We start from the raw sequence: 26,067 nt of genomic DNA on the forward strand, positions 1-26,067 counted from the left end.
GCAAGGACTCATTTTCCTTGTTTCTGAAGAACCATGTAGTGCTTAGGAGAGCCGCTTAAAGTAGTCAGCAGTGACTTGCAATATCTGCAGGACACTAAAGCGGGCTGTATCAATTTCACTTTCATATAGAAAAGTTCGAGGCTTTTTTGGGCATGTATTCGAGTTTGGTTTTTTCCTTTTTTTCTCCGCTACAAAGCCTCCCAGAATCTCACTCTTGTGACCTTAGCTTAGTTCTGAACTTAAAACTTCACTTTCAGGCGATGCGAGTTGTGAGGATGCAACTTGGGCACGGCAGCCCCGAACGCCGACAGCGTTTAGGAGACCATTTCTCACCAGATACGCCCTACACGCCCCGCGGGGTCTGAACTCAAATCCCCAGAGCTCACCAAACGGGAACGCGCCCTCCTCAAACGCCAAGGGGGGCTTTTCAGCTATTCCGCGGTGGTCGTAAGCGCGGCTCTCCCCAACCATCGCGCACCGTTTCTCAACCGCCGGCGCACCGACGGCCCCAGCCGCCCCTCCGCCGCCACCGCTCCTGCCGCCGCCGTGCCCGGCGCGGCCCGACGCGGCGAACCGGCTCTGCGGGGCGGCACCGCGGCGCTGGCGGTGCCCGGAGCAGACGGGAACGACCGGGACGGCGGTTGCCTGGCGTTTCCTCACGGAACACCTCGCCTTCGAGTCCTCACGCGTTTTCCAGACGCTAACCGCTCACACCGCGGCCTCCGACAGAAGACACCTGCCGTGGGGTAACCTCCCCCCTCACAAGGCGCTCCCTCTCCCCGGGCGCGGGACCGCGGAGACCCCGCCGAACCCGGCCCTGCCCTGCGCAGCCGCCGGCGCCCCCCAAGTCCCGCTCCTCCCCGCCGCAGCGAGGGGACGGGGACGGGCGCCGGTGTGGCGGCCGCTGCTGTTCCCGCCGAGGCCCCGTGGCGCCGGCCGCCGCCCCCTGAAGGGCCGCTGGGCGCGGGCCGCCCGGCCGCAAGATGGCTCCGGGGAGCGGGGCGCCCCGCGAGGGGACGGCGCCAGGTTTGAACGCGGGAAGACCGCGGGGAGGCAGCGGAGGGGAACGGCCGCGGCGCCGCCGGCCGCGCCGCGCTCGGGGCCGCCCTCACGGCCGCCCCGGACGGGGCGGCTCGGCCCCTAACGCGCCCGCTTCTCTGGCGGGGCCGCCCCCCGCAGGTACGGGCGAGGTGCGGGGATGCCGGCGGCCCTGGGCCCGCGCTGCCCCCGACGAGGGACGCGGGGCCCCCGCCCGCGCAGCCGCCGCCGCTTCCCCCGCGGCGGGCGGAAGGGGGTCGGCGGCGGGGGTGATGGGGGGGAGGCCCGCGCCCCCGGTGCCGCTGCCGGGCATGCGCGGTGCCCCCGGAACATGGCGGCGGCGTGAGGCGGGCGACGGCAGGAGCGGCTTGACAGGCGCGGGAGCCGCCGCCGGGGACTGGCTTCGCGCCCGCCCGGTGAGCGGCGGCGGCGGCACGGCCCGCAGCGGCGGGCAGGGGAAGGGAGGAGTGGGGAGAGACCGGGAGGCGAGGCGGGGGTCGCGCCCCCTCCCCGGGCTCCCACCGCGACCTCCGCCCGCCACCGGCCGCGCTGGGCGTCGCGGGGAAAGGAGAGCGGCGGCGGCGGCCCAGTCCCCTCGGCCCCGTCCCCTTCCTTCCTTTCCGGGGGGGGGGGGGGGGGGCGCCTCGCCTCCGGCTGCCGACCCCCGCCCGCCCCGCCGCGCTGGAGGCGGCGGCGGGTCCGCCTGGGGCTGCTCCGGGCTTAGGCGCCGCGTCCCGGTCTCTCGGAGCTCCCCTCCCCGGCGGGCTTGAGCTGCCGCCGCCCCCCGCCCGCGGCTGCCGGCCGGCGGCTGGGGCGGGGGCGCAGCTGCCAGGGCGGCGCGGCGGGAGCCGCTCCCCGGGCGAGAGGAGCGGGGCGGCTCTGCCTCTCCTCTCGGGGCGGGCGGTGTGGGGGGTGTGTGTGTGTTGGGGGGGAGGTCGCGGCTCCCGGACAGCGAGAGCTCCGGTGAGCAACGGCGGCGCGGGAGGATCCCCGAGGGGCCCGGGGCAGCCGTGCGGAGGGGCGGGGGCGAAGTTGGCGTCGTCCCGGGCCGCCGGCTGCCCTCCCCGCCGGTGCCTCCGTGGCGGGGCTGCGCCCGGGACGGGCCCCGCTCCCTGCCGCCCGCCCGAGCAGCGGGTCCGGCGGCGTTTGACAGGAGCGCGGGGAAGACACGCCTTCCCCGGCCGGGGCTGGCCCCGCTGCCTCCCCCAGCGGCCGCGGCAGCGGCGGCTCCGCACCCTCCTGGCCGGGGCGGCGGGGCTGGGCCTGCCCCCGCCCCGCTCCTCGCTGCCGCGGCGGCTGGCGGGGTCCTGGGAAACGGCGGTTAACCTGGAAAAGGGGACGCGCGTTGGAAATTGGCTACTGCGGAGCGTGCCCTTGTGTTTGGTGAGGAGGTTGGGGGAGCTGCTTGAAGGCTGCGCGGCGAAAGGGCGGCGGGGCGGGGGGCACTGGCCGGCTTGCCATGCCCTGCGGCAGCGTTCCCGTTTTCTTCGGAGTTAAACTGCACGTATGGCATGCGTCGATGGCCGGCTGAAAGGGGGTGTCTTGCGTGGGGAATGGTATTTTCCGTAGCTGCGGGATGGTCCAAAGAAAGCGGTTCGGGTATGAGAAGTTCTGTTCTTACGGCATTGTGCATCATTGCTGTCTTTAGCTGCTGGGACAACCTGCAAAACAGATTGCAGTGCTATCGTAATAAAATTAACGCTCAAGTTAAATTTTACGCTCAGTTATTCTTTAGGAGTAAAGAGACACTTTAAGTGTTTTTTAAAAATCTCTAGCTAGTTACTTACCGCACTTCAACGTTGAAGCCTTTCCCAACAGTTATCTTCTGTTTCTCACTGATGAGTTTGGCTATAGGAGATAGCCAAAAATAATTCTGAAAGGTTTAATGAAGAGGCGAAATACTGGTATGTTAGTGAGTTCTAATGATGTAAACTTCACTTGTGACTTGTGTGTATTCTGACTAGTGCAGGGTTGGTGATTAAAACTTACAAAGCATAGGCTTTGTAGATATGACGGTAGCTTTTCAGGGTGTCCTGTGCCTGACTTGTAAACAGCTCTTCAAGTTTGACTGGTTCTGAATTTTTAATTATTCAGAGTAGCAGTCTTAAACTTCTGGATTTTTGGAGCTTTCGTACTGCATCTTACTCTTTGGAAGTGGCAGAGAAAGGCAGTCGCTTAGGGTCAGTAACAACTGCAGCACTTGTGGAGATGTGAAGAGTAATGACAGTAAGGCATTCGCTGCGTTAGTTAGGTTTGAAGCTGTCTTATTAACATCAGGTAATAAATAGGGGAGTGAACGCTTTGCGGTGTACCAGTTCTCCACAGGCCACCATCAAGTGCTGCTCAGACCGCAGCAACCCACAGCCCACATGAGCGCGCTCACTGGCGGCGCGTCCAGGGAAATTACTCGTGCAACCAGGCTGCGTGCTTGGTGGCAGGGGGAGCTGGTTTTCTCCCTTAAGGTATGGTAAAATGTAAGTACTAGTTAAGGATGATATTACTTGACTTGATGTAAAGAAAAAGTACATCGAAGACACTTCTGTCAGTCCTTTGTTTATGGGAAGTTTTGCAGTAATGCAAGCAGGAGGCAGCGGCAAAGAGTATATGGTAAAACTGAAGTTGAGACCTGGAAGTACTTGTACAGCTTTTAACTTTAACACGGTCTGGTCTTGAATATGAAAGTAATGTTTACGGATTTTGTTTGAGACTCAGCGGATGGAGTTGATGTTCTATTTCTCTATTTGGTGTAAATATGTAGTAATATTTGTGTAATAAGGTCGTAATATTTGTGTAATAAGTTCATAATATATGTGTAATATCTTTCAGGTTGCTTGGTATTGTATATTTTTATCATAGTGTTCAGATTCAGCTAAAACAAATGCTGGCTTTTGATTAGGTGTTATAGCTGCAAGTATAAACTCCTTTCACACCAATTAGAAGCTGTGTAGATATGCAAATGTGACTGTCTCATTAGAATGTTCTTAAAATTCGGTCATATGTTAAGTGTTGATCTTGAAGTAGGGAGGTTAGGGAAGAAGCAGTGACAGTCCTCTAAAATATGTTTCCTCAGACTTTGTATATTCCTACTTTGAATGTGCAGATGCCTCTTTTTCCCTTTGCTGTGGCTGTCCTTGCTGCGTCCAGACACTGTGCTCTCGTTAAGCCAGAGGTGTTCTTTTCTGGAGTAGCTGCTCGAGTTCAAAAGAGGCATTGGAGAGTGTTTCCTTTACAAAACCAAGTGTAACTTTGTTTTTGCTAGTGTGAAATTTGTAGTACTGAGGAAGTATTAATTCCAATATCGGTCTCTAAGTTCTGTGTATAAAACAGTAATGCGGCTTTACTTAAGAGGAGAGAATGCGAAAAAGCCTGAAACAAATGTAGGTAGCTCCTTCTGCCCTTTGCACATGGTTGTCTGTCTTGTGATTTTGCCGCTGCCTTTTCTTACTGTTCCAATGGGATTGTGAGCTGTGAGCGAGCCCTGTTTACTCCCTCTGCCTCTGCAGTCGATCCGTAATGGAGTGGATGTATGGGGAGAAATTAAGTCCTTAGTAATTATACCTTGATATTAAATAGCATCACTAACAGGAAATTACATTTGTCATTAACTGTCCAGGACACTGCGGCTGGCTTTCTTACTCGTCTGGATGCACCTACCTCAAACAAGGATTGGTGAAACACACAGTTATTCTTGCATGTTTTAAGATAATCTTTGAAAATGCCATTTGACAGTCTACTGTAATATTTTCTAAGTGTGAATATAGAACAAATTACAGCCGAGAGACTGGGACACTGCTTCAAGGAGTCTACAGAAGGGAGGCTGTTAGCCAACTTCTTGACCTCTGCAACTGCAGGGCATTTAAAGTTCTGTTCATTCCCATTTGCAAGAAATAGCCTTAGGCACCCAGCCTTAGTGCTGATTGCTTCTTCCAGAGATTAAAATCTTTAATGTAAAGGACTGTACCGTTTGTGTTCTTTAAAGTGTAAGACATGCAACATAAATGGCCCAGAACTCTGAGATCTTTTTAGCATGTGGGAAGAGCCAGAAAATCCCTTATAAAGTTGTTGAGGCTTAATAGAGCAGTTTGTAAATGTGAAACAACAAAAATGTTAAATGGAAAATTATTTGTGCTTGAATGTTACAGGTGTTTTCATTACATGTAGTAGTCCTGGTATTTTTTGCAAATACTTCTGATTTGCAGTTTTTGGCTCAATGCAGTTTGAAGTCCCAGAACATTTCTTAACGTTCTGATGCGATTTGGTGAATGATTCTTTTTTACTGTGATTTGTGTTTTGGTATATGAAAGTGTTTTTTACTAATACAATTTGTACGGCTTCTCTGAAGACTTCTTTTAAGGTCCAAGTGTTCTATAATTTGGTGATATCTTGATGTAGTGGTAGGAAGCTTTAATATTAGTTATATGCACTTATGTTTATTTTCGCATTGTAGCGATGACTGATAATGGTGAGGTATGTGTGGTGTGTGATGTGTGTGAACAGCTTTACTTATGATGTCTAAGTGGAGAGATGTTTTATTTTAAGAGTATATTTCTGTGTAAATACCATTTTTGTACCTTCACACACCTGCCAGCTGACTTGACCTGCGTGGGCAGTGAGGGCTGAGAGTGTGTACCCAGCTCCTGCTACCCCTCGCTCCTGCAGCCGTGCTGGCCATGGAGCAGCAAGAGATGATTTGGTGAGTGACCAGCTCAGTCCACTTGTGTGTGTGTGTGTGTGAACTCCTCAGGTTGCCTAAAACTGGTATCCCGTATCTGTGATCTCCTCAAGTATATCTATCTATGGTCTTTTGGGATGGGCAAGGGGGGCTCGCAGGAGTGGAGGGGTGGCTTCAGGTACCTGAGCCAACAGGGAGCAGGCTCCCCTTTTACTTGGAGCAGGTACATAGACAAAGAATAACCAATGCATAAATGGTGATGATAACCCTCAGAGGTCTTTACAAGCCACCTTGTCTCTTCTATTTGGGCTTGCTCTGATACTTTCTCTTGCATACCGTGGACATTGGGCACAGGTATATACAACTAGACCATTTGTGTTAGAGGGGATATACTGTCTCCTACGCTTAGCAACTCTCCTCCCAAGATCCCTGTCACAAAAAGTAACAGCTTTAGTTTCGATGTCCTTAGAATAGGACCAAAAATCCAGTATTTTCTTATCTTGGATCTAAATGAATTGAAGAAGTATACACTACTTCTTTGTGATGGTAAGTTACATGTGTCTCTTACTTCAGCAGCGTAGGTTCAAGACTGATTCATAGTTCTGGACTTTAACAAAGGTGCCTGCTTTATGGGTAGTGGTTGATCATTTTGGATCCAAATTGGTGCAATATTAAGTGTGTGCTTGTTGTGTTTCTTCCATGTCCACTCCTCCTGCCTTTCTGAATTACTTGCAGAGCCTAATATCAAAGTCTTTCTGAAATACTGAAACCTTTAACAGAATTTTAGTGCCCTTTTGCTTGTTTTAGGAGGGGGGGTATAGCCTTTCTGCTCCACAGGGAAGATGCTGTCTAGACATCTTATGTCCAAAGTAATCCTAAAGTACTTTTTTGGATTTGTGAGAATAACGCTATATGCAGCTCAAGTATGAACAGTGTTTTGGACTGCAATTTTTTTACCCATAAATGGTATGTTTTCTGTGCAGCTCCCCATTTGTACGTTGTCATCTAAAACCAAGCAAGGCATTGCATTAAAGGTAGATGTCCTGCTTAAATAGTTTGATTTAGGCCTTCAGCTTCACAAATCAGGTCAAATTCTATTTAAGATACCAAGGGAATTTAGTCTTTCATGAAAGGGCTGAACTTCTTTGATGGAAATAGAAGTCTGTTGTCTTCTCAAGGTAATATGATATCCCTTTTAGACTAGGGCAGAGACAAGGTTGAGCCTTTCATCATCTCTAGCATACATTAGTTCAGGGAGCATCTGAAGTTTATAAAACCTAGAAGAGGGTAGCACCATTTTAATGAGGTGCATACCTAAACTGAAGCCTGTACCATTATTTATGTACTGTATGGAATCTATGAGAGATTAATGCAGGAAGGTTCAGTGGAAGGAGTGCAATTCATGGGGCACTTTTAAAAGCCCATTTAAAGAGCACAGTTTGTAAAAGTGAGTCTTGTACATGGAGGAATGTGAAAGGGTATCAGAGCTGCTAAATTTGGTGGAACTCCTTATTGTCACTATCATCTGACAGGGGCTCAGAGATTAAAAGGGCTGTAGCATGTTTGATGGCACTTCTCGTACTCAGTCTCTTGTATAGTACTCCACCCTGCAGTGGAGTGCTATAAAGAGTTAGACAGTGGTTTTCTGGAAAGGTCAAAAGATATGTACTGGTTTTAATCAGAAAATAAACAGTATTAAAATTAGCTGGAAAACTTTTTTTTCAGCTTGTTGTAGGAAAATGCTACCTAGGTCCTTGTTTGAATATTCTCCAGTGCTCAAAGGTGTAAGCACTGGGTGGTGGAGGGAGGGGGGATTGCCTTGAGAAAGGTGATCTCCAGAAATAGCAGAAGGGGAGATGCTCTGCCTCTGTCACGGGCTGGAGCCGCACATAACCAGTGACAGCTGTGCAGCTGTACTGAGGAAGAGGTGGAGGAGGTTGCCCCGTTACAGTCTGCTTCACCTGTTTTTGTGGGTTTTTTTTTAATAATTGGAAAGTTGACCTGGGAAGTGGGAAAGAGACAAGGATTTGCTGTGGATGTTCCTGATGCTTTAGGTCTTTCATCTTCTTCCATTTTTGAAGAGTGCAGCAAACAGTACAGCTGAGCATTTGCAGCTGTCTAGTCCTTTGAGCACTTAGGAGTTGTCTTGTCTTTTCTGACCTGTTGGCACTTTGTTAGCTACAGAAACGTCTAGTAGCACTGAATGGTGCTTATGAATGTTTGTCCAAATAGATGGACAAATATTTTTGGTGACATCTGCATGGAGGATGAATTCCCTCCCTTGTATAAGGGGATTAAAGAAGGATTTTTCCTTTTTGGTTAGAGAAATAAGAAGTTGGGGAAAGACAACAGCCACCAGTACCAGCAGCACAGATGAGCCCAGTGTGGGGATATGGGTGAGCCTAGAGACTGCAAGCAGCTCTCTGGGGTTTTTGCCCTTCTGAAACATCCTCTGGAAGGGGGAGCTATCAGGAAATTGCTTAAGGGTTTGTTTAGTTCTGGTTGGTTTGGTTTTTGTGCCCTGATTAGACACCAGTACGTGGGACCGGTGGAGTTGTCCCATTATATAAGCCAGGGTACACTGCAGAGTGTTGCAGCAGCAGATAGAGGTGGTGAGGCAAGTTCTGCCTTTCTTAATATACAGTGGCAGGGAGTCCAAGCCAACATTGTGTTGGTTGGATTCTCAAGTGGGGAGAGAGATACTTTTAAGCACTGAGAAAGGATGGTAGCAGAAGTATGTTGCTGCTGGCATTGAGTACAAGCAAGGGGAGGCAAGCGTGTTGCTCTGAAACAAGCTAACTCCTGGGGTGCTGGCAGCAGACTGATCCTGTCCAGAAATGTCCCAAGACTGTTCTCCATGCCTTCAATGAAAAAAACAAATACATTGTGCACTCTACTTGACTTCCATAGATTTCTGCATCAGACTAAAGGTGTTTGCGTTTCTCTAGATACTCTGTTGGATGAATAAAATATCTGGACCCCAGGGATGGATTTGCCAGCTACGCGGTATGTGGAGAGCTCTCTTAGATCATATCTGAACCAAGCTTCCACAGTTCTTTTCAAGTTTGGAGCCAAAGTTGCCTAAGAGGTTGTAAAATCCCTTTTCCACCATCTCTCCTCTCCTTGTCTTTCTCCCCCTTGTCAGCTTATGTACACATATTCTCTGTGACTACTGCTTTTAAAGGTGGTGGTATTGCTTGTTGTCTGCCAAAGACAAGCGCAGAAGAGCTCTGTGGGGATCTCTAGCATCTGGGCATCTCTTAACTATGTTTGTGACAACAATTTCTTTTCTCCCTTACCTGCTGTATTTACACTGTGCTAAAAGTATGCTCAGTGCCTCACAGAACAAATAGTTTGAGAGCTCTCGTCTGTGTCAAGGGAGTCTGAGCTGAAGGCAGAGGAGATGTATCTGGGTGTAGAGAGAATTTCATGCAGGTACGTAGCTCTTTGCCAGTGCTAATCATACAAAAATGTTGGGTTTTTTTTGGTGTGCATAATTTAGTTAGTTATCTTATGGAAGAAATTTCAGTTAGGCATTTGAACAAAACCAGGTTGAATAATGATGATGAATGTTTTCAGGAAGAGTACTCCAGGCTTGAAGGGGGAAGTGGAAAACAGTACAGAGGTTTCAGTGAGCTGAATTCACCAAAATGTTTAAACAATTTGTTGAATTCTTGTACTACTGTAAATATGTACTAGTAAACAACTAAAACTGGGAGTTTTACTTAAAGACAGAAATGTAAGCACTGTGAGCTGTATTTTTTATTTATTTGAATATAACATTAAAATACCCTTTCATGTGGGAAGACTGGCATTTTAAGAATATTTAAAGCTGTTAATGGCCAGTCAGCTGCTTTGCTGAACTGCTGACTTCACACATACCATTTCCTTTTTCAGGTTTTTACAACCCCACATCTTCTGACTTTTAAAGCAGGATGGGGAGGGAGGGAAAGAGGAAAAAAGCTATTTTTATTTTCCACTGGTAGCCATAAAGCGGCTCTAAACTTTAATTTTTAAAATTATTGTCAAATTGGTAAATGTTGAATCTACATGACATAAATTGTTTCTGTTGTGTGTTGATAGAAGCTATACTGTTTAATTCAGAGATCTTACTTTTCTGCTGTTCTCATTTATAAGTATTTATTTCTTGTTTCAGGAATTTTTTGGGAAAAATTGTTGGTCTAAACCTTGTTAGTGTTGCTTTTTCAAATACACAATGCCTTGCTCCGTACTGAATAATACACTTAGTACGGTTTGAGAGTTTAGAGAGATTTTTGTAGTCTTCAAATGTATGACTTACTGTAATTACAGTTGCTCATATACTAAAGCAGATCATAAACTTAACCTGGAGAGAGGGCAGAACATTTACAGGCAGTATTTTACTGGTGACAGCTTAAAAGTTTGTTTATGCTAATCACTTCATAAATAGTGAGCAGTACACTGTTGGTGACTTTCTGAGGAATTTTGCAAGTGCAGAAGATTTTCTTCTTGATACTAAGGCAAATGACATTACAAAATGGTATTTGTAAAGCACTAAGTACCCACTTTCTTCCTTTAACAACTTAAGAAATAGTCACTTAGTTGTTGTAATGATACATATGGCTAGCTAATATCTGCTCTTTCAAAAGCCCGTAAATTTGACAAAAGCTGATCTCTCTTAGCTCAGTTTTTATCGGCCGGAAGAGAAGGTGTTCAGATATATCAGCTCATTAGAAGTTCTGCTGTACGAAAACATGGAAGTTTCATTTCCTTTCCTTGAAAGAATCTCTTTTTTTTTTTTTTTTTTTTTTTTTTTTGAACAAAGAATGTGAACTAAATGGGATTCCAACTTGGATCAAATTCCTTGTCAGAACACAGAGTAATGATATATTTGTTTGCATAAATGAAAGAAGACCTGATCTTTATGTGTTGTTTTGACATCATATGTGTGTAATGCTGAATAATACTGATTTTACAACTACAAAGCTTGTGTTACATTTTATAAACTTCCAATACATTTGTGTAAGTTTTTTTCTCTTTCAGCCTTTGAGATCTTGCTTTTCCATAATGATGCCACAGTATGCTCTAAAAGGTGTGAACTGATTATCTCTATTACAGAAATAACGACGTATATGCTGTTGTGTCTTGAAGTACACTAAACGAGTCTACACACTGGGTAACTTGCTGGAAAGTAAATTTTCAAGTATTCGAAATTTGGAAGTATTGCATGTTCTAGAAATACCCCTTTTAAGTCTTACTCTCTTTATTTGCCTCTTTTCAGGCCCCTAAAGACTTGCGAAAGTGGTGTGAAGTAGGGTTTTTATTTAAGAGATAACAGATGAATAGATGATTAGGTTTAAAAAAAGGCATTCCAGACTCATGAAGGATAACTTTGAAGGAAGGCAGTTAAGTCACACTTGCTTGGGAAGTGACTGGTGCCTGTAGGTTAGGTACATGTTACCCATGCCTGGAAGCTGGCGTGGGAAGCACGGCTACCGGACTGTGTGTCGGTCTGTGGAGGAGGCTGTGAGTATTTAGTGCTTCCCAGTGCAAGTTTATCTTGACAGCACGCCTGCTCATAAAAATAGATAGCCCAGAATTATGGAGATAAATATAATATTTAAAAGAAGACTAAGCAACCAGTAGATTGTGGATTTAGTCCCCACCAAAAAAACTAAGGTTTTTCTGTCAATGACTCTGCATCTCATTCTCAGAGGTAAGACAGAGACATCAATTTTAGAGCAGGTTAGCTTTTTGACCCTAGTGCTGGTATATAAATGAGGCTGTGCATGATTTGTTTCAGGACGTTCAGCTTGCTTGAGTGCCTGGCTTACAGTGAGAAGGATAATGGAGATGCATAGCAGACAAAACAGAGAATGATTTTGACATTTTCTGTAGAATACTAGCTTCTCTGAAATGCAGCAATACACGTCCTTTGAGTAATTCTTTCAAAATGAGAAGAGCAAAGTTAGACAGGAAAAATGTTTTCCATCCTGTTCTCTGACACCTAGTATTAGGTAGTAGCAATGCAGAGACGGTGAAGGCCTAGGCTGGTCTACTAATATACTTTCTGACAAAGGGCTCGCACAGTGGGAGGTGGCTAGAAGAAGTGATTTGGGGATTAACAATAAAAACTTCAGTAGGGTATTAAAGGCAGATGAATGCTTTCCATCTGATTTTTTAAAAAGTAACTGATGTAAGGGATGCTAATCAGAGAAAGAATAAAACTCGGTTTACAGGATGAATTGAGCTGTAAGTGATGTAAATAACACACTTCATGAGTGTGGAGATCCTTCATGCCTCTTTTTAAATTGAAGATATTACAATTATGAATCCAATGTTATCCTGGGTTCATGGATTTTTTTTCTCAGCTTTTCCAGTTTTGTTAATTTACAGCAAACAGTTTCTCACTGGTATCCGATATGGATTCTGTAATGCCAGTCCCTAAATCGGTGGGTTTTGGCTGTTTTCTGTCCGTGACTGACAGTCACTATGCTTAGCTTCGTCTTTGTAACTTTGGTTTTCATTGTGCTGCTTTGTGCGCCCTAACGCCATTACGCTTCAGCCTTGCCATTGCATTTCTTTGTTCGCTCGTATATTCCTGACCTAGTTTTGTTTCATTTTTTCCCCTTCATTTCTAGAAGCTGCTAGATTAATTTCTTAACTTCAGCTTTCTGTATCACTCACTCAGCTTGCTTGCCCAGGCACACATACAAGAATGCCTTGAGCTCTGCCCTTTTTGCGTTATTTTGCCAAAAGGTCCCTGGAGGTTCCTCCCCTGTGTTTGCTGGCAGTTTTCTTCTCTTCTGTGGTGGTTGTGCTGTGGGTTGAGCCAGGCTGGTGATGGCGAGTGCAACGTAAGAGGACTCTTGTCTTGGTTAGCAAAGGACATAACTGCCTTGCTTACAGTTTGCCGCTTAATTACGTGAGGCGATAGAAAGCTGTTCCTAGGTCTGCCCCTGCAAAAGAACTTACACTTTATTTCAGACTGACCCTGCTCTGTTTTGGAGGTAACTGGTTTTCATTTTGCTGTAATTCAGCAGCATTGCGGTCTAGCATTGTGGTATCTAGCAGTTGTTAGACAGAGGCTCAGAAATACAATTCTTGAATGTTTTCTGTGACAAACTACCATCTACAAGCTAATTTAATAGTGGCTTTAAATTTAATACTTAGGTGTAACTGACTTTTAAGTAGCACCTCTTCAAAACAGTAATATATTGTATTCCTGCAGTTGGGTTTGCCTCCTTTCAAACAGTGCTCTCGGAACTTTCAGTTGTCTTATATTTTTAACAGGCTGGTGGGCATGCTGTAAAATAGCCTATCTGGTACAACACAGGCTAATGAAAAGCTGGAATCCTTTTTATGTTCTGACAGATGCTCCGGTTGTGCTAAACTTGATGACTATCACTGCGGGGTTGGAATCTTTATTACTGCACCAAGTGCAATCTGGTACTTGGAACAAAAAGATAAAAACCACGCACTGTTTTAAAGTAATCTGTAAAAACAGTTACTTCGACTCCACATCACCTTTCACGATTTACTGCTTGCAGTGGAAAAGCTTTGAATTTTGGGGGGAGTCTACAAAAGTATCAAGTATTTCAAATTTATTTGATGGCTTAAAAGGATTTCTGTTCTTCGTCCTGATGATCGCTAATGCTATGAATGCTATTGTGTAGCAAAACCTGCTTATTTTATGGTAGTATTCAGTTTTACTTATAACTGCTTTCAAGTCTCAATCTTGAGAGTTTTTGTAATAACTGTCCAGCACGTTCACACACAGCATGCGCACACACACACAATGAATTATTCAGTCAGTGGCGTTTTTAAAACCATATTTAATCAGTTTTAGCTGTGGGACTTGCACTGTATAAAGTTTTCATCATGCAATCCATCACCTAGTGTGCAAGTTCCTCAAGGTTTCACTGAAATGTCAACAGTTTCAGTAAAAATACTCAGCTATGTGACGCCTCTCTTGTTATATGTGATACATATGTGTAATTTTTTTTTTTTTTTTAGCATGAGAGTATAAGAGTCAAGAAATTCCAAGTAGATAACTTGCTTTTCAACTATTCCTTTTATGTAACACTGGAAAGGCATAGCTTCTGAAAATGTTACCTTTGGGAAAATTAATCTTGGAAAAAGTATGCACATATTTAAATTAAAAAAAAACCAACCAAAACTTGAACTTTTGGTTATGTCAACTTTAACCTCATGGGATTTCCTAGAAGGGAAATGGTCAAAGAAGAAAATTCAGAAATTTGAACGTATTTTTACCCATTATTACTTGAAAAGTTAATGGAAAAGGATAATAAACTTGCTGGCTTTGTTGCTTCGAGGCTAAAAAGCTTCAAATGAGTTTGACTTGAACTGAACACAGAGTTCAAAAAAAACCTAGATGCTGGAGTAGAAAATCACAGTAGCACACACACAAAAAAATAAAGTTTGTTTTTGCTGTTTTACAACAGTTTAACTGATCTGGCACTTCTAGTTTCTAAACCCTGCAAGAATGTGGCTTGCTGCTTTTATCTGCAGTTAGCATTTCCCTAACAGGTTCTCTGTGCTCTGTTACAAGTCGTAGAGGGCAGGGGTATCGGAGAGCGCTTGGGCCTTTGTCTAGATTTCTTCCATCAGTGTTTTGTTCCCCCTTCCACTGTAGTTGTGCAAGATAGTGTGTTTTACCCAAAATTGTTTAAATCGACGATTGTTTAACTCTGTGCAAGTGAGGCAGGATGAGTGGGTTATGTGTAAAAGTATTTCTTAGATTTTTCAGTAGTGTTTGTTGGGGGAAAAAAGGAATAAAGCACATTTTATATCTTTCTTTGTGTTAGAAATCCACAGAAAACGCGAATCATTTTACAATGAACTGTCTAAAACAATGAAATAAATTTGGGTTCTGTACCCTTGCTACTTTGATATATCCATTGTTTACACGCTGTTCTTCTACACATAGTTTGTTAAATGTTTGCAACTTAAAACCAGTGAGATAATTATACACCAATACAAAAAAAAAAAATCCTCCTTTCCAAAAAAAGAAAACCCAAACCCCAACAACAACCTCCCCCCCTAATTTGTATTACTACTCCACAGGAAACTGTTGTGCTGAAAGGAAGAATTAACTGGTCTTTCAACTTCAGCCTTTTTATTGTGAGAGGGGAGATCACAGAAGTGTCACCATGGGGAGAACAGCAGCTAAAGGTAAGGCCTGGTAACTTTTATCCAAGAGGAAAGAAAATAGGGAACCTGTTAAATTCTCTTTTTGAAGGTGGTGGGGTTACTATACTGTTAGATTAAAGAAGACAGTTTATGATATGAGTACAGGTAAGTTCAAACTTCACGTTGTTTTAGAGTAAGTATGCAAAATTTGGCTTATCCTGGAGTTCTACAAGTTCAACCAAAGAAATTTTGTCCTGTGACAGCCTTGAAGCCATTATACCACTCTAAAATTGAAGAATGTGTCTAGGGTGTGATATTAAATAAAATCTAGTGCTTTATTCTGTAACTGCATATCATTTAGTAGGACAGTAACTGAGTAACTGACAGTAACAAGGAATCAGATTTTATCACAGTGAATGGCATTAGCAGCTGTTTCTTGAAGGTAAAATTAACATTTTTAAAGAAATTAATCCACAAATGCACAATGTACTGCGAAAGTGTGATTTCTGCTGTGTCATGTCTGCAGAAGTTTTTTGTGAATTAAGTGCTTTATTTAAGTGTTTATTATTTCACTCTTTATTCTAAAGAGTGAAACTTAGGAAGAAACAAGGGTGTTTGGCTTGGTGAAACAAAGAGAATGTGAAGAGAGAAAGACCCACGGTCTGAAACCAGGTTGCTGCTGCTTTTCAGAGCTTTCAGATGGGTAGTCCTCCCCCATAAAAGGCTACTAACACTTTTGTACTTTTCTTGAGCTTTCCACCTTCAGCCCAAGCTGCTTTATACGCTAGTGCACTCCCTTGGTAAATAATTGTCTTTTGCTTTAATAGATTTTCTGTAATGGCAGGAGTCATCCGTTTAATTGTCGCACCAAGAGTTTATGGAGGAAGTCTGTCCCTTTCTCTTGTAGGTTTTCTGCATGGCTGTTGTCTAAACATACTAAAAGAGACACCCGGTTCCGGGCAGATAAGATAAGAATCCCACTAGGGAAGCACAAAAAGAAGGGAAAGGAGATATTTCATAGTCACTCTGTCTTGCTGTCCCCAACTGTGTGCACTGAGGATTGCTGAAGGGTGGCTAAAAGGTGCTCACAACCCTGTGTAGTAGGGAGTAAAGTAGATTCCTGGGCAATGGTAAGTCTTGGACTTAGTAAACCTAGTGTGAAGGCGAGTAACTGCACGGCATGGGAGGAGCAAATGTTTGTGTCACCCAAAGATATTTCATATCCCTCAGGAAGAGACAAGGGGTTTCTTTGAGAAAAGTGGCCTCCTGCCATGTTTTGAACACCTGCTGGTTGAAGACTTTAAGGTGGCTAAGAAATAGCTGCAGAAATTTTGAAAGCGTGACTGTGAAGTGCTTTTACCCCACAGTGGACACCAAGCAAATAGCAAGTCTTAGAAGATAACAGGTATATGCCTTCTTGTGTAGCACACCATTCTGTGGTAAAAACTAATACTGTCAAAAAACGTGATGCTTGCCAGCATGCAGGCAAAGCAATCATTTTGTTTGTTGAAAGGTTAACTCTTCCCAGAAAAAAATATTGTAGATTTTTAAAGCATCTCAGACAAGAAGCTGGCATTCAACATAGGAGTTTATAAGAGGAACTATACATTGGTTAGTGGGATTATCTTTACCAGACCTTATATTCTAAAGGTGCCTTTTCTGATTGTCTTTTTTGTTTGTTTGTTTTGGGGTTTGTTGGTTGGTTTTGGGTGTGGTGGTTTTTTTTTTTTTGTATTCACAAGTCAGTCAAGATAGCTTTGTCTTTTTTCTTCCTTGTCTCTTAATTTCTTGCATGATAGATGTGGTTGGTCTTGCCTGTCTTCTGTTGAGTAATCTTATCAGCAGAAGAATTCTGTGGTTACAGATAGGGTGGGAGTAATGTAAACACATGGAGTTTTGAATTGGAAGGCAGAAAGTACCATGCTAAATAATCTTACTCTAATCTTGTTTTGTATCTACAGCTTTAATTTATGAAGTACACTTTAGAAAAACAGTTAGTTGGTGAACAATAGAATATGCTGCTTTTATAATTTTAGTATATGCTGGATTCTAATCTTGCTACCTAGAAGAAAACAATCTTTCATGGGGAGTTTTGAGGATAAGTATTTAGCCTGTATGTATTACAGGCTAAATGTATATATATATTTACATAATGAATATATAAACTCTGTACACTTATATGTACTACTATATTTTTGAAACTATCTTTGAAAATGGTATCCCATTCTTTGTTGGTTTTGTTATTTTTAAAGAGAGCTAAGTAGCATGTGATTTAAGTCCATAGTAGCAGCATTTCATTTTTGTTCATGTTTTGACAAAACGATCTAAAACTTATTGCGTTTTACATTGGAAAGTAGACTGAAACTTGTCTCTCTAAAAATGGACTTTATGAATAGAGGAAGACAGATAATGAATTAAACGGACATATTTTTTGGTCACCATGAGCTTCAATACTCTAGAACTAATAAGTCACTTCTGTCTCTCAATATATGAATAAAGTTCCCATTTTCAAGTCCACTTTTCAGGTTTCAAGGAATTAGTCATTGAATGTGGCTAGGTGAAGGAGATGAAAGGAAAATACTATTTGTACCTGCAGAAGTATTTCCCTCTTTCACAATCTAATTTTTGAGGTTTGACCAAGCTGAGTGTCATATGCTGCGGGAGTCATCTTCTTCAGCTGAGTGATTTTTGATATAATAGTCTTCCATGTCTTAATGTTGTTTTCAGTGGTCTTTTGAAACTAAATTTACTAGAATTAAGGATATCAGAATTTCAAATGTAGATTGGCATGCATTAAAAAAAAGGGGGGGGCAAAAAAGTGCATGTATTTCATATTTATAAAATTGGATTTTAATAAAATATTATTTTCTTTAATATTGATTTTGAAAATAAACCATGAATTCTTATCCACCCTAACTACTGACACTGGAAGTCAAACCAAGGCATTGTAGCAACTGTGAAGTATAGACTGGGGGAAAGTTTTCTGAGGTGGTAGCAGATACAGGATATCTCGTGTAAAAACAGGTTAGTAATTCTTGCTGCTGTTAGCTTTTCATCTGCTTAGACAAAACACTCCAGCTTTGTAAGTCTTCCCAGTGTTGAAGGTTGGAATGCATAAAAGCAAGGGGAGCCTTTGAAAAAAATCTTGATTTTATTCAGACTTATTTTTGGATGCTTCTGTGTGTGCTGGGTGAGTTTTACTTGAACGTTTTAAAGAGTAAATTTCTGGCCTTCAAAACCAAGTGATAGTGATGGTGCTTTGGGTTCATTATGAATGAAGAAGCCTCCATCTCAAATGAAAGGTGTTTAAACTGCTATTGAGGAATCCATTTCTTCTCATTAATGTCATCATCTCTTCTTGTTGTCATAGTTTTCTAATGGCTGATGGCAAGAAAAATGGGTTGCCGAGAGTGTTCCATTTCAGCATTTGTATTTGCTGTGATACTTGTGAGAGAGGCACTAAACCTAACTGGTACAGGAAATAATTCGGGTGGTGGTTGCCAATGAGAATGCATCTGGTGTCCAGGCTGTGGTTTTTTTACATTCTTTCACCTGTTCTTGGTGTCTCTCATCATGAAAGGCTGTCATCTCATTTGAAATCTGGCCCTGTGGGGTAGATACTCTTTCATGACTCCGTTCTTTCAAGCTTTGGGTGTTCACAGGAAGCAGTTATTATTTCTGTTCTATAAGTCTCTTATGTGGGACTCCGCTGGATTTCCTTTTCAGAAATAAGCAGATTGGGAAGTTATCTCTTCTGTAAGCTGTCAGCCTGATGTTTGTGACAGTCTCATGACTGCTTTTTGGGAAAGCCTGACTAACTGAGCTTGTAGAACATGGCAAAAGGCTCTGCTGGTGATTGCCTCTGCCCAGGAGAAAACTGGCTGGATTCAGTTCAATCCCAAAGGGGCTGGATGGAATATATTTCATTCTGTAGGAGGAAGGCGGCGAATGTTAGCCTTGTGTCTCATCATTGTTACTGAACTAGTTTTAACACTGTCCCTTCTCAGATTCCCACTGATGGTAGTTGTCAGGACATAGGGTGTCCACTTGTGCAGGTTAAAGCCCTACTTCTGAGGAGGTGCTGGGGTTTTAGAGCTCTGTGGGCCCCATCCAGAAGCATTTCAGCAGGTCCATCTGAAGTTGACCTCCATAAGGATTTTTCTTTGGGAACCTATCAAGTAGAAGATGTTTCAAAGCAAACTTTTTCCAAAAGAAAGAGCACGTAAGTCAAGACAGAAGACTAAGTCAAAGAGTAAACATAGCATTTTCTTTCCTTTTCAAAGTATCTGCGGTACTCTCCGTATCTGCTTTTTTAGAGACAGGTTATATTTTTGCAGGACATTTTGAGCAGGCGTATTTTCTAGGACTGTGGAGCCCGGGTTATTCTTGGAAGGTGTCTTGGCGCTGAGTACACTAATAGGTTTTAATGGCCCTGACCAACCTCACCTGGGGCCTCTCCCTTCTCTGCCCAGGACTCCACGTTGGCCTCCCAGGCCATCAGACCCTGCGCCAGCGATGCTGGAACAAGGCTGGTCTCCAGCTCCCCACAGCCCTGCCCTGCCATGGGCCCTGCCCAGCTGGGCCCACCCGTGGGCCTGTGTCCTGTCCCAGCCTTGACCTGTCCCCAGGGAGGGTGCCCGGTGCTGGGGTGGCCCTGGCAGGTGAGGCCCTGCCTGGCTGCCCCTGAGGAAGCCCTGGCCGGTGGAGGAGTACCACATCCTACCCGGCACAGAGCCAGGTGGATGGCTCATCCCCTCCTCACTGACTGAGTGGGGAGGATTTGGGGATTGATGACAGAAGATCGTCGTCATTCAGCTCTTGCCGTACATGGCGATTCCTCAGTGAATAATGAAATAAGTGGGTCAGCAATGACGAACATCACACGTTGCTCGTTGGTACTCTCTGTTTCAAGAAAAGCCTTACAGAAAACACAGAAGAGAAACGCTGTTAGGGCTTAATCTTTGCTGCAGAGCAACTCATTGTATCTCAAGTGTTTCTGTATCACCAAATGCTTCTTATTCTAGGTTAGGAGTGTTATTTCAAGCGCAAGTCAATCAACAGCTGAAGACTTAAGTGTAAGTAAATACAGGAACTGGCTGCCAACACAGTCTTTCAGTACCAGTGGGCCATCCCTTCACTTCTAACAGTTCAGGCTAGCTGGGGTGACCCAGGGTGTGAGCTGAGGCACACACCTTCCCAGAGGAGCGGCTCCATTCCTTGTGCTGAGGCGTTTGCGAACCAAAAGTGTTATTCTGCCACACAGACCTTGATAACCTTTTTAATTCTGCAAAACTTGTATTTTGCTTGCCAACTCAGTGTCATATCTGAATTGCGCTTGAGTCCATGAGTGTCAAAAGCAGGTCACCAGACCAACATATTTTAAAGACTACAAGGAACGAGTGGAACTGGTTCCCTCAGTCTTCTCTATTCTAGCCTCCCAGTCCACCTGTGTCTCTATGTTGCGAGTGAGTGGTTTGGACCGCTTAAAGAATCACCGTCAGGGGTATTAGCAAAAATGATTTAATAGGAATTTATAAAAGCGTGACTTCACAAAGTTCGATGGCAAGGTTCGCTCTATTACTTAATGCATGGATGAAACATACAAAGGAAGATCAAGTTAGAATCAAACTAGAATTATTTATACAGAGACTGCAGATGCAGAAGGGTAAGAGAAACACAAAGGAAAATTAGGTTAGAATTGATTTTTCGTGATCTGCAGAGAGATTGGAGGTGTAAAAAGGTAGGGAAGACCCTCCTATTGAGTCATGAGGTTCAGAGGAGGCTACCTTGCTTTTCTATACTCCTGATGGAGCTCAGGTGCGGCTGGATCCACTCCTAGTCCCAGACTTGGGCAGTGGTTTACATCTACATGGATTGTGTAGCAGCATTCTGAGATTCATTCGCAGTTTGAGGTGAATCACCAGATGTAGCAGAATTTGATCATTTTAACATTTCCAAAGTGATTCAATAGAATTTACTACAATCACAACAGTGACTTAGTGATAAATTTGAAAGGGCAATATTTATACTATACTTGCTGTAGGATACCTGGGTGAATTCACACACGCATGCACACGGACAAAGATAGATAGATAGATAGATATAAAGAGAGGTATACCTGTTAAAAGTTCCCCTCGAGTTCAGTGAAATATTCACATCAAATGTCTCAGCATTTTCTCAATAGGCAAAGGGTATCAGCCCAGGTCCCATCGTCAGCTTTCGGCAACAGTCCTCCCATTTTCACAAACTGGAGAGTTCACGAGCTGTGAGAGGCAACCCCCTCAGAGGGAGATGCTCGTTCCAGTCCGCTGTGATCCAGGAGATCTGAAAGGTCCTCACTTAGGACTGCCGTTTATCGGTTCGGAAGATGATTGGCTTTAGCCATCAGCAAATTACTGGAATTCCAGTAACACTGGTACTGTTTCACTCAAGCTATGATCCAGACAAGGGATGTTCCGAGGCTGTCAGGGGGTGACTAATTATTCCTGCTTTCGTTCCCCGCCTCTGCCAAGCGACAGGAATTCTTGGTACGGCCGGTGCCTCTCCCCACCTTAGCCATGCAAGAGTTCCTGGTATGATCAAGGGATGTGTAACCACCCAACTCATTGCACAAAGGCCAAGGCCTAACGGGAATTCCTGAGATCGTAGAGAGCCCGGGGGGGAGAGGAAAGGGGAGAATGCACCACTACACATTCACGCTGAAATCCGGCAAAAATGAGATGACGGACTCCTTTCTGTATGTGTGTAGAGATGAATGATCAAGAAGGTAGATTCTTCTGAATGTTTTTTTTTTTTAAGAAGTGACGTATGCACTGAGGTAGCTGCTTGCATTTCAGTATTCAAGATTTTAAATATAAAATGGAATCTTTAACTCAGAAATACGCTTTTAGGGTGGGTTTGGGTTTTTTTCTTGTTTCTCAGTTCATAGTGGTCTAGCCAAGATTTAAAAAGATATCCAGTGATCTTGAGGATCTCAAATTGTGTGCAGGTTGAGTAAAGCTGTTAAAAATTAGGACAGGGTTGCTCTTTGTGGAGCTAATAGTAGATTTTCTGCAGCTAGATTTATTCTGATAATGTAATGTAAACTAGTCAAAAGGTTTGCTTTTTCTTTCTGTACTTAATATATTTTGATAGAAAAAATAGTGCAGTGATTAAGTTTGTGGTACAAATACCTTTTTGAATATGCACTGAGTAAAAAGAAAGTCAGTATTTGGAACAAGACATTCTGTATTGTTTGAAAGCATTCTGTGTTATGCTGGACATCATTATGATGTGAATATTACATTTATTGTGTAATGGAATCTTGTCTTTTAGATTCAAAGAATATTAAAAAAGAGAAAGATGGAAAGAATCAGCAGGCAAACAACCCGTCTTTAAAAAGTGGTAGGTATTGCAGCTGTCAGGTTATTAGTTAAGGTACCCTAAAAGAAGAAGTATCTATTTGGATCGTACTATTTCCTGAGGATTTTTTTTTTTTTTTGCAATCTCTTTGGCTATTACTCGTGGGTAGTTAAAAACATACCTTTGCTTTTGTCTAACTCTGTTAGGAAAGTATGTTTTGGTATTGAAAATGATGGTTGAAACTGCTTGACTTGAGCCTGATAGCTTTACTAAGCCACGATAAGTACTCTTTGTATATATAATCAAAGATGCTGTGTAAACATTAATATTTTTTTTAGATCATTGCTGATTTGTCTGTTCTTCTTATCATGTATTTCCCAGTTTCATGCTTTTTCTGCCGCAGTTATCTTCTCTTTCCTTAATGTGTTTGCTGATGCCAAAAAAGGATTTTCAGGTTAACAGTCTAGAGTTTTTAGGATTGCTAACTGGATTAAATTGCCTGGGATTCTAATTAAACAAATTCCGTTTACAAATCAGTTGTGTTTTTATAGTAAACTAAGGAAACTACACACTTGAAGGAAATGATCCAGCTCCTTATCAAACTTAGCCTCTACTATCCCAACAGGTGCTGTAGGGCAGCATATACATGGGATTGTTGGCAGTTTAGCTTTTGTGGGCTGCAGTGAGAGGGCAGAAGCACCTTATATACCCTTTGTATGTTCATGTGGGTTGCTTGAATCTGGGGCAGTAAGAAATGTCATGAGTAGAAGTAGAAAATCTCTTCAGGAGTTGTTGGTTAATTCTCAATAAAATGTCACTGAGTCACTTAAACTCTCGCTCTGCTTAAATTTCTGTGCCCTCTGACTCCTAATAGATGATCTGGTTCAGAGCTTTTCTTGGGTACCAGCAGACGAGTTCCGTACAAGTAGTGTAGTCACTGAACAAATGTGCTGAGATACTAACATGGTAGCTGCATAGTTGAGGTGATGATTTTGCATAAAAGGTACGGTACACTGTTACCACCAGCCATAGTACAGCTTTCTGCTGTTAAATTTGTCAGACTTAATTCTTCCATGTCTTGGGATCCCAGCAGTCATCTTTGTTATTCTTCCCTGTTACTTTGAGACAGGAAAGGAGGTGTATTTGTGTCTTCTTTTCCCTCTTCTGCAGCATAAGAGATGCTCCAGTCAAACTGGACTTGGATAGCAAGTCTGTGTTTTAAAATAATGTCTGACATGACAGACGGAGCCCCATAAGACGCCCCCTCACCAGCAAAGCGCTTTTCATATGTGGGTAAGATAACCATATTTCATGAGTCACTGGAAAACGTCTCTGCCTCCTCCTGCAGTAGAGAGCAAGGTGTTGAAAAAGCTTTGTGGAGAAGCAGTGCTAAGTAGGCAAGCCTTATTTTGTCATCTGTGTTCTTCCACTTGGGATTACGCTGTTAATCTAGTGTCTGAGCACTGAATTTACTCATGAAATCTAGACTCAGCTCTGTCAAACACTTAGAGAGGAGTGCCTTGCTCAAGATCATGAAAGATCTCTGATTTTCTATAGATGAGATGCTAATTTTTATCCTGTGTTGTTGCTTGTTGGTGGCAAGGAAGAAGAAAGAGCCTCTTGATGCTGGATGAAGATGTCTTACAGTGCTTTGGGCTAGCATCCAGGAAATCTCCAGAGTTTTCAGGGGGATGCGTGATAGGAAAAGTTTAAGAAGAGGGAAGATAGAGAGATGTGAGAAGAACAGGTGAAAAAATAGACTAAAGTGGGTGGAGAAAGACAGGAGGAGGAGAAAAATTCTAATTGAATGATCACTACATACAGAAGGAGGTACAAGGTATAAAGCGGGATATGAAATACCTTACACTTAAGTTACTATGTTTGCAAGAGTATGTAAACCAAAATTAAAAGGAAACCTCATCTTTGACAAAGAGAGATTGTAGGCTGAAGACTAGAAAAAGATACGTCTCTGTGTCAAAGGTCTCAGATGCATGCCAAGGGAACCTAGGGATGAGATGAGAAGACACAAGGTGCTCTGTCTGCTTAAACAGTGTATAGGCTATGGTGATACTGTATTAAATTAACCTAAATAAACCAGGACCTTAAATCCTACCTATCTACAAGTGAAACTTAACTCATAGTTTAAATCTTCAATTTAAATTTTGTAAAACTTTGCCTTAAACTAAACTGAAGCATTATGTACAGTAGAAGACAACAGGGAACACTTTAGCGAACTGGGCATCCACGTATTATGGGAGTAGATGGGATGCCTCCAAGGGTGCTGAGGTAGTTGGCTGATGTTGCTGTGAGGTTTCTCTCTTATTTTGGAGAGATCATAGTGATTGGAGAAGTTTCATGATGACTGGAAAAGGGCAAACAGTATGCCCAGTGTCAAGAAGGAGAAGGGAGCACCTGAGGAATTACAGGCTGGCCTGCCTGACCGCAGTCTTCATGAAGACTACAGAGAAAATCCTCCTGGAAGCCATTTCCAAGCAAATAGAGGACAAAGATGAGATTAGGAACAGCTGAGATGGGTTTGCCAAGTGTGAAATGTGTGTGACTGCCTTTTGCGATAAGTGATTCTGTAAACAAGGGGAGAGCAGTGGATGTTGTTTGTATCGACTTTAGCAAGTCTTTCTGTACAGTTTCTGTAGTGTCCTTTAAGCCAAACTGGTGACACGTGGTTTGGATAGGTGGATGGAAGACTGGCTGGACTGCCAGTCAGTACAAGGTCCACCTGGCAGTTGGTAGCTAGTGGCGTTTCTCTGAGGTCAATACTAGGACTGATGCTACTTTATGCCTTGCTGACAGAGGAGGACGATTGGACAGAACACGCTGTCAGCTACTTTGTGGGCAACATCTAACTGGGAGGAGTAGCTGGTGGGCTGGAAGGCAGGACTGCTCTTCAGGTGGACCTCGCCATGCTAAAGAAACCGGCTGACGGGAACCCTGTAAAATTCAAAGGCAAATGGAGAGTCCCTCCTGCACCTGGGCAGACTGGAGCCCTGCAGCAGCCCAAGCCGGGAGCTGGGCTGCCCAGAAAGCAGTTTTGCAGGAAAGGCCCTGCAGTCCTGGCAGGCAGCAAGCTGAGTGTGGGCCAGCAGTGTGCTCTTGTGGTGAAAGACGTCAACTGCATACCGAGTCCTGTCGGCAAAACTGTAGGCAGCAGGCCGAGAGAAGGGGTTTGCTGCTTCTTGCTATTTGTGAGACCGTTTCTGGAGTAGCGTGTTCAGTTTTGAGCTCCCCAGTACAAGGAAGACACTGCTGTACTGGAGCAGGCTGGCTGCCAGTCCACCAAAAAAATGAAGGAGCCAGAACGCAAGATGTAAGCAGAAAACTGGTAGCGAAACCAGAAAAATGGTTTCTTCAGCCAAAAAGGGAAAGCTTATGGGAGATTGTCTTGCTGTCTTCAATTATCTGACAGGCGGCTGTGGAGGGGACAGAGCCAGGCTCCTCTGAGGTGCAGTGGAAGGATGAGAAGCAACAAATACTGGCTGGAACACCAGAAATTCCTACTTGATGGAAGGAAAGAAATCTTCACATTGACGGCGATGGAACCCTGGAGGAGCCGGAGGCTGAACTAGAGATGTCCTGGGGTCCCTTTTAGCTTGAGTTACTTTGTGATGGGCAGGCTTGATAAGAGGTGAGAGGGTGTTGATACAGCATTGCAGAGAGCATCAGTGGTCATTGACCCATTGGTCATTGCCAGTAACTATGGCATAAACATATTTCCTCCGTCTTTAAATTAGTCAGGCTGTTCGCACATGCTGATTATCTTGGATCACAGTATAGAGTCTTAGTCCTGTGTTGGTTACAAACTGTTTAATGTTTTTTACACAAGGTCCTAGTTACTTTCTAGTGGTTGGGGTTTTTTTTTCCTGTTC

General features: G+C 43.8%; 1 protein-coding gene across 16 annotated transcripts in view; it reads left to right on the top strand.

Annotated features, from left to right (window-relative positions):
- The first annotated feature begins 14,763 nt into the window (after window positions 1-14,763).
- Window positions 14,764-26,067, top strand: part of SCML2 (Scm polycomb group protein like 2) — a 61,449-nt gene continuing 50,145 nt past the window's right edge. For 4 of the 16 annotated variants that reach the window (XM_049834856.1, XM_049834857.1, XM_049834854.1 and 1 more), the window contains exons 1-2: window positions 14,764-14,884; window positions 22,157-22,225. In XM_049834856.1, coding sequence (XP_049690813.1) covers window positions 14,863-14,884; window positions 22,157-22,225 — 91 coding nt within the window. In that variant the 5' untranslated portion in view covers window positions 14,764-14,862. Of the gene's footprint in view, window positions 14,885-15,879; window positions 15,973-16,054; window positions 16,248-22,156; window positions 22,226-25,607; window positions 25,827-26,067 lie in introns of those variants that run through there. The other 12 variants (XM_049834867.1, XM_049834859.1, XM_049834870.1 and 9 more) reach the window with 10 other exon arrangements.

The sequence above is a fragment of the Accipiter gentilis genome, chromosome 32 (genome assembly GCF_929443795.1).
Source record: "Accipiter gentilis chromosome 32, bAccGen1.1, whole genome shotgun sequence".
Taxonomy (NCBI): Eukaryota; Metazoa; Chordata; class Aves; order Accipitriformes; family Accipitridae; genus Astur; species Astur gentilis.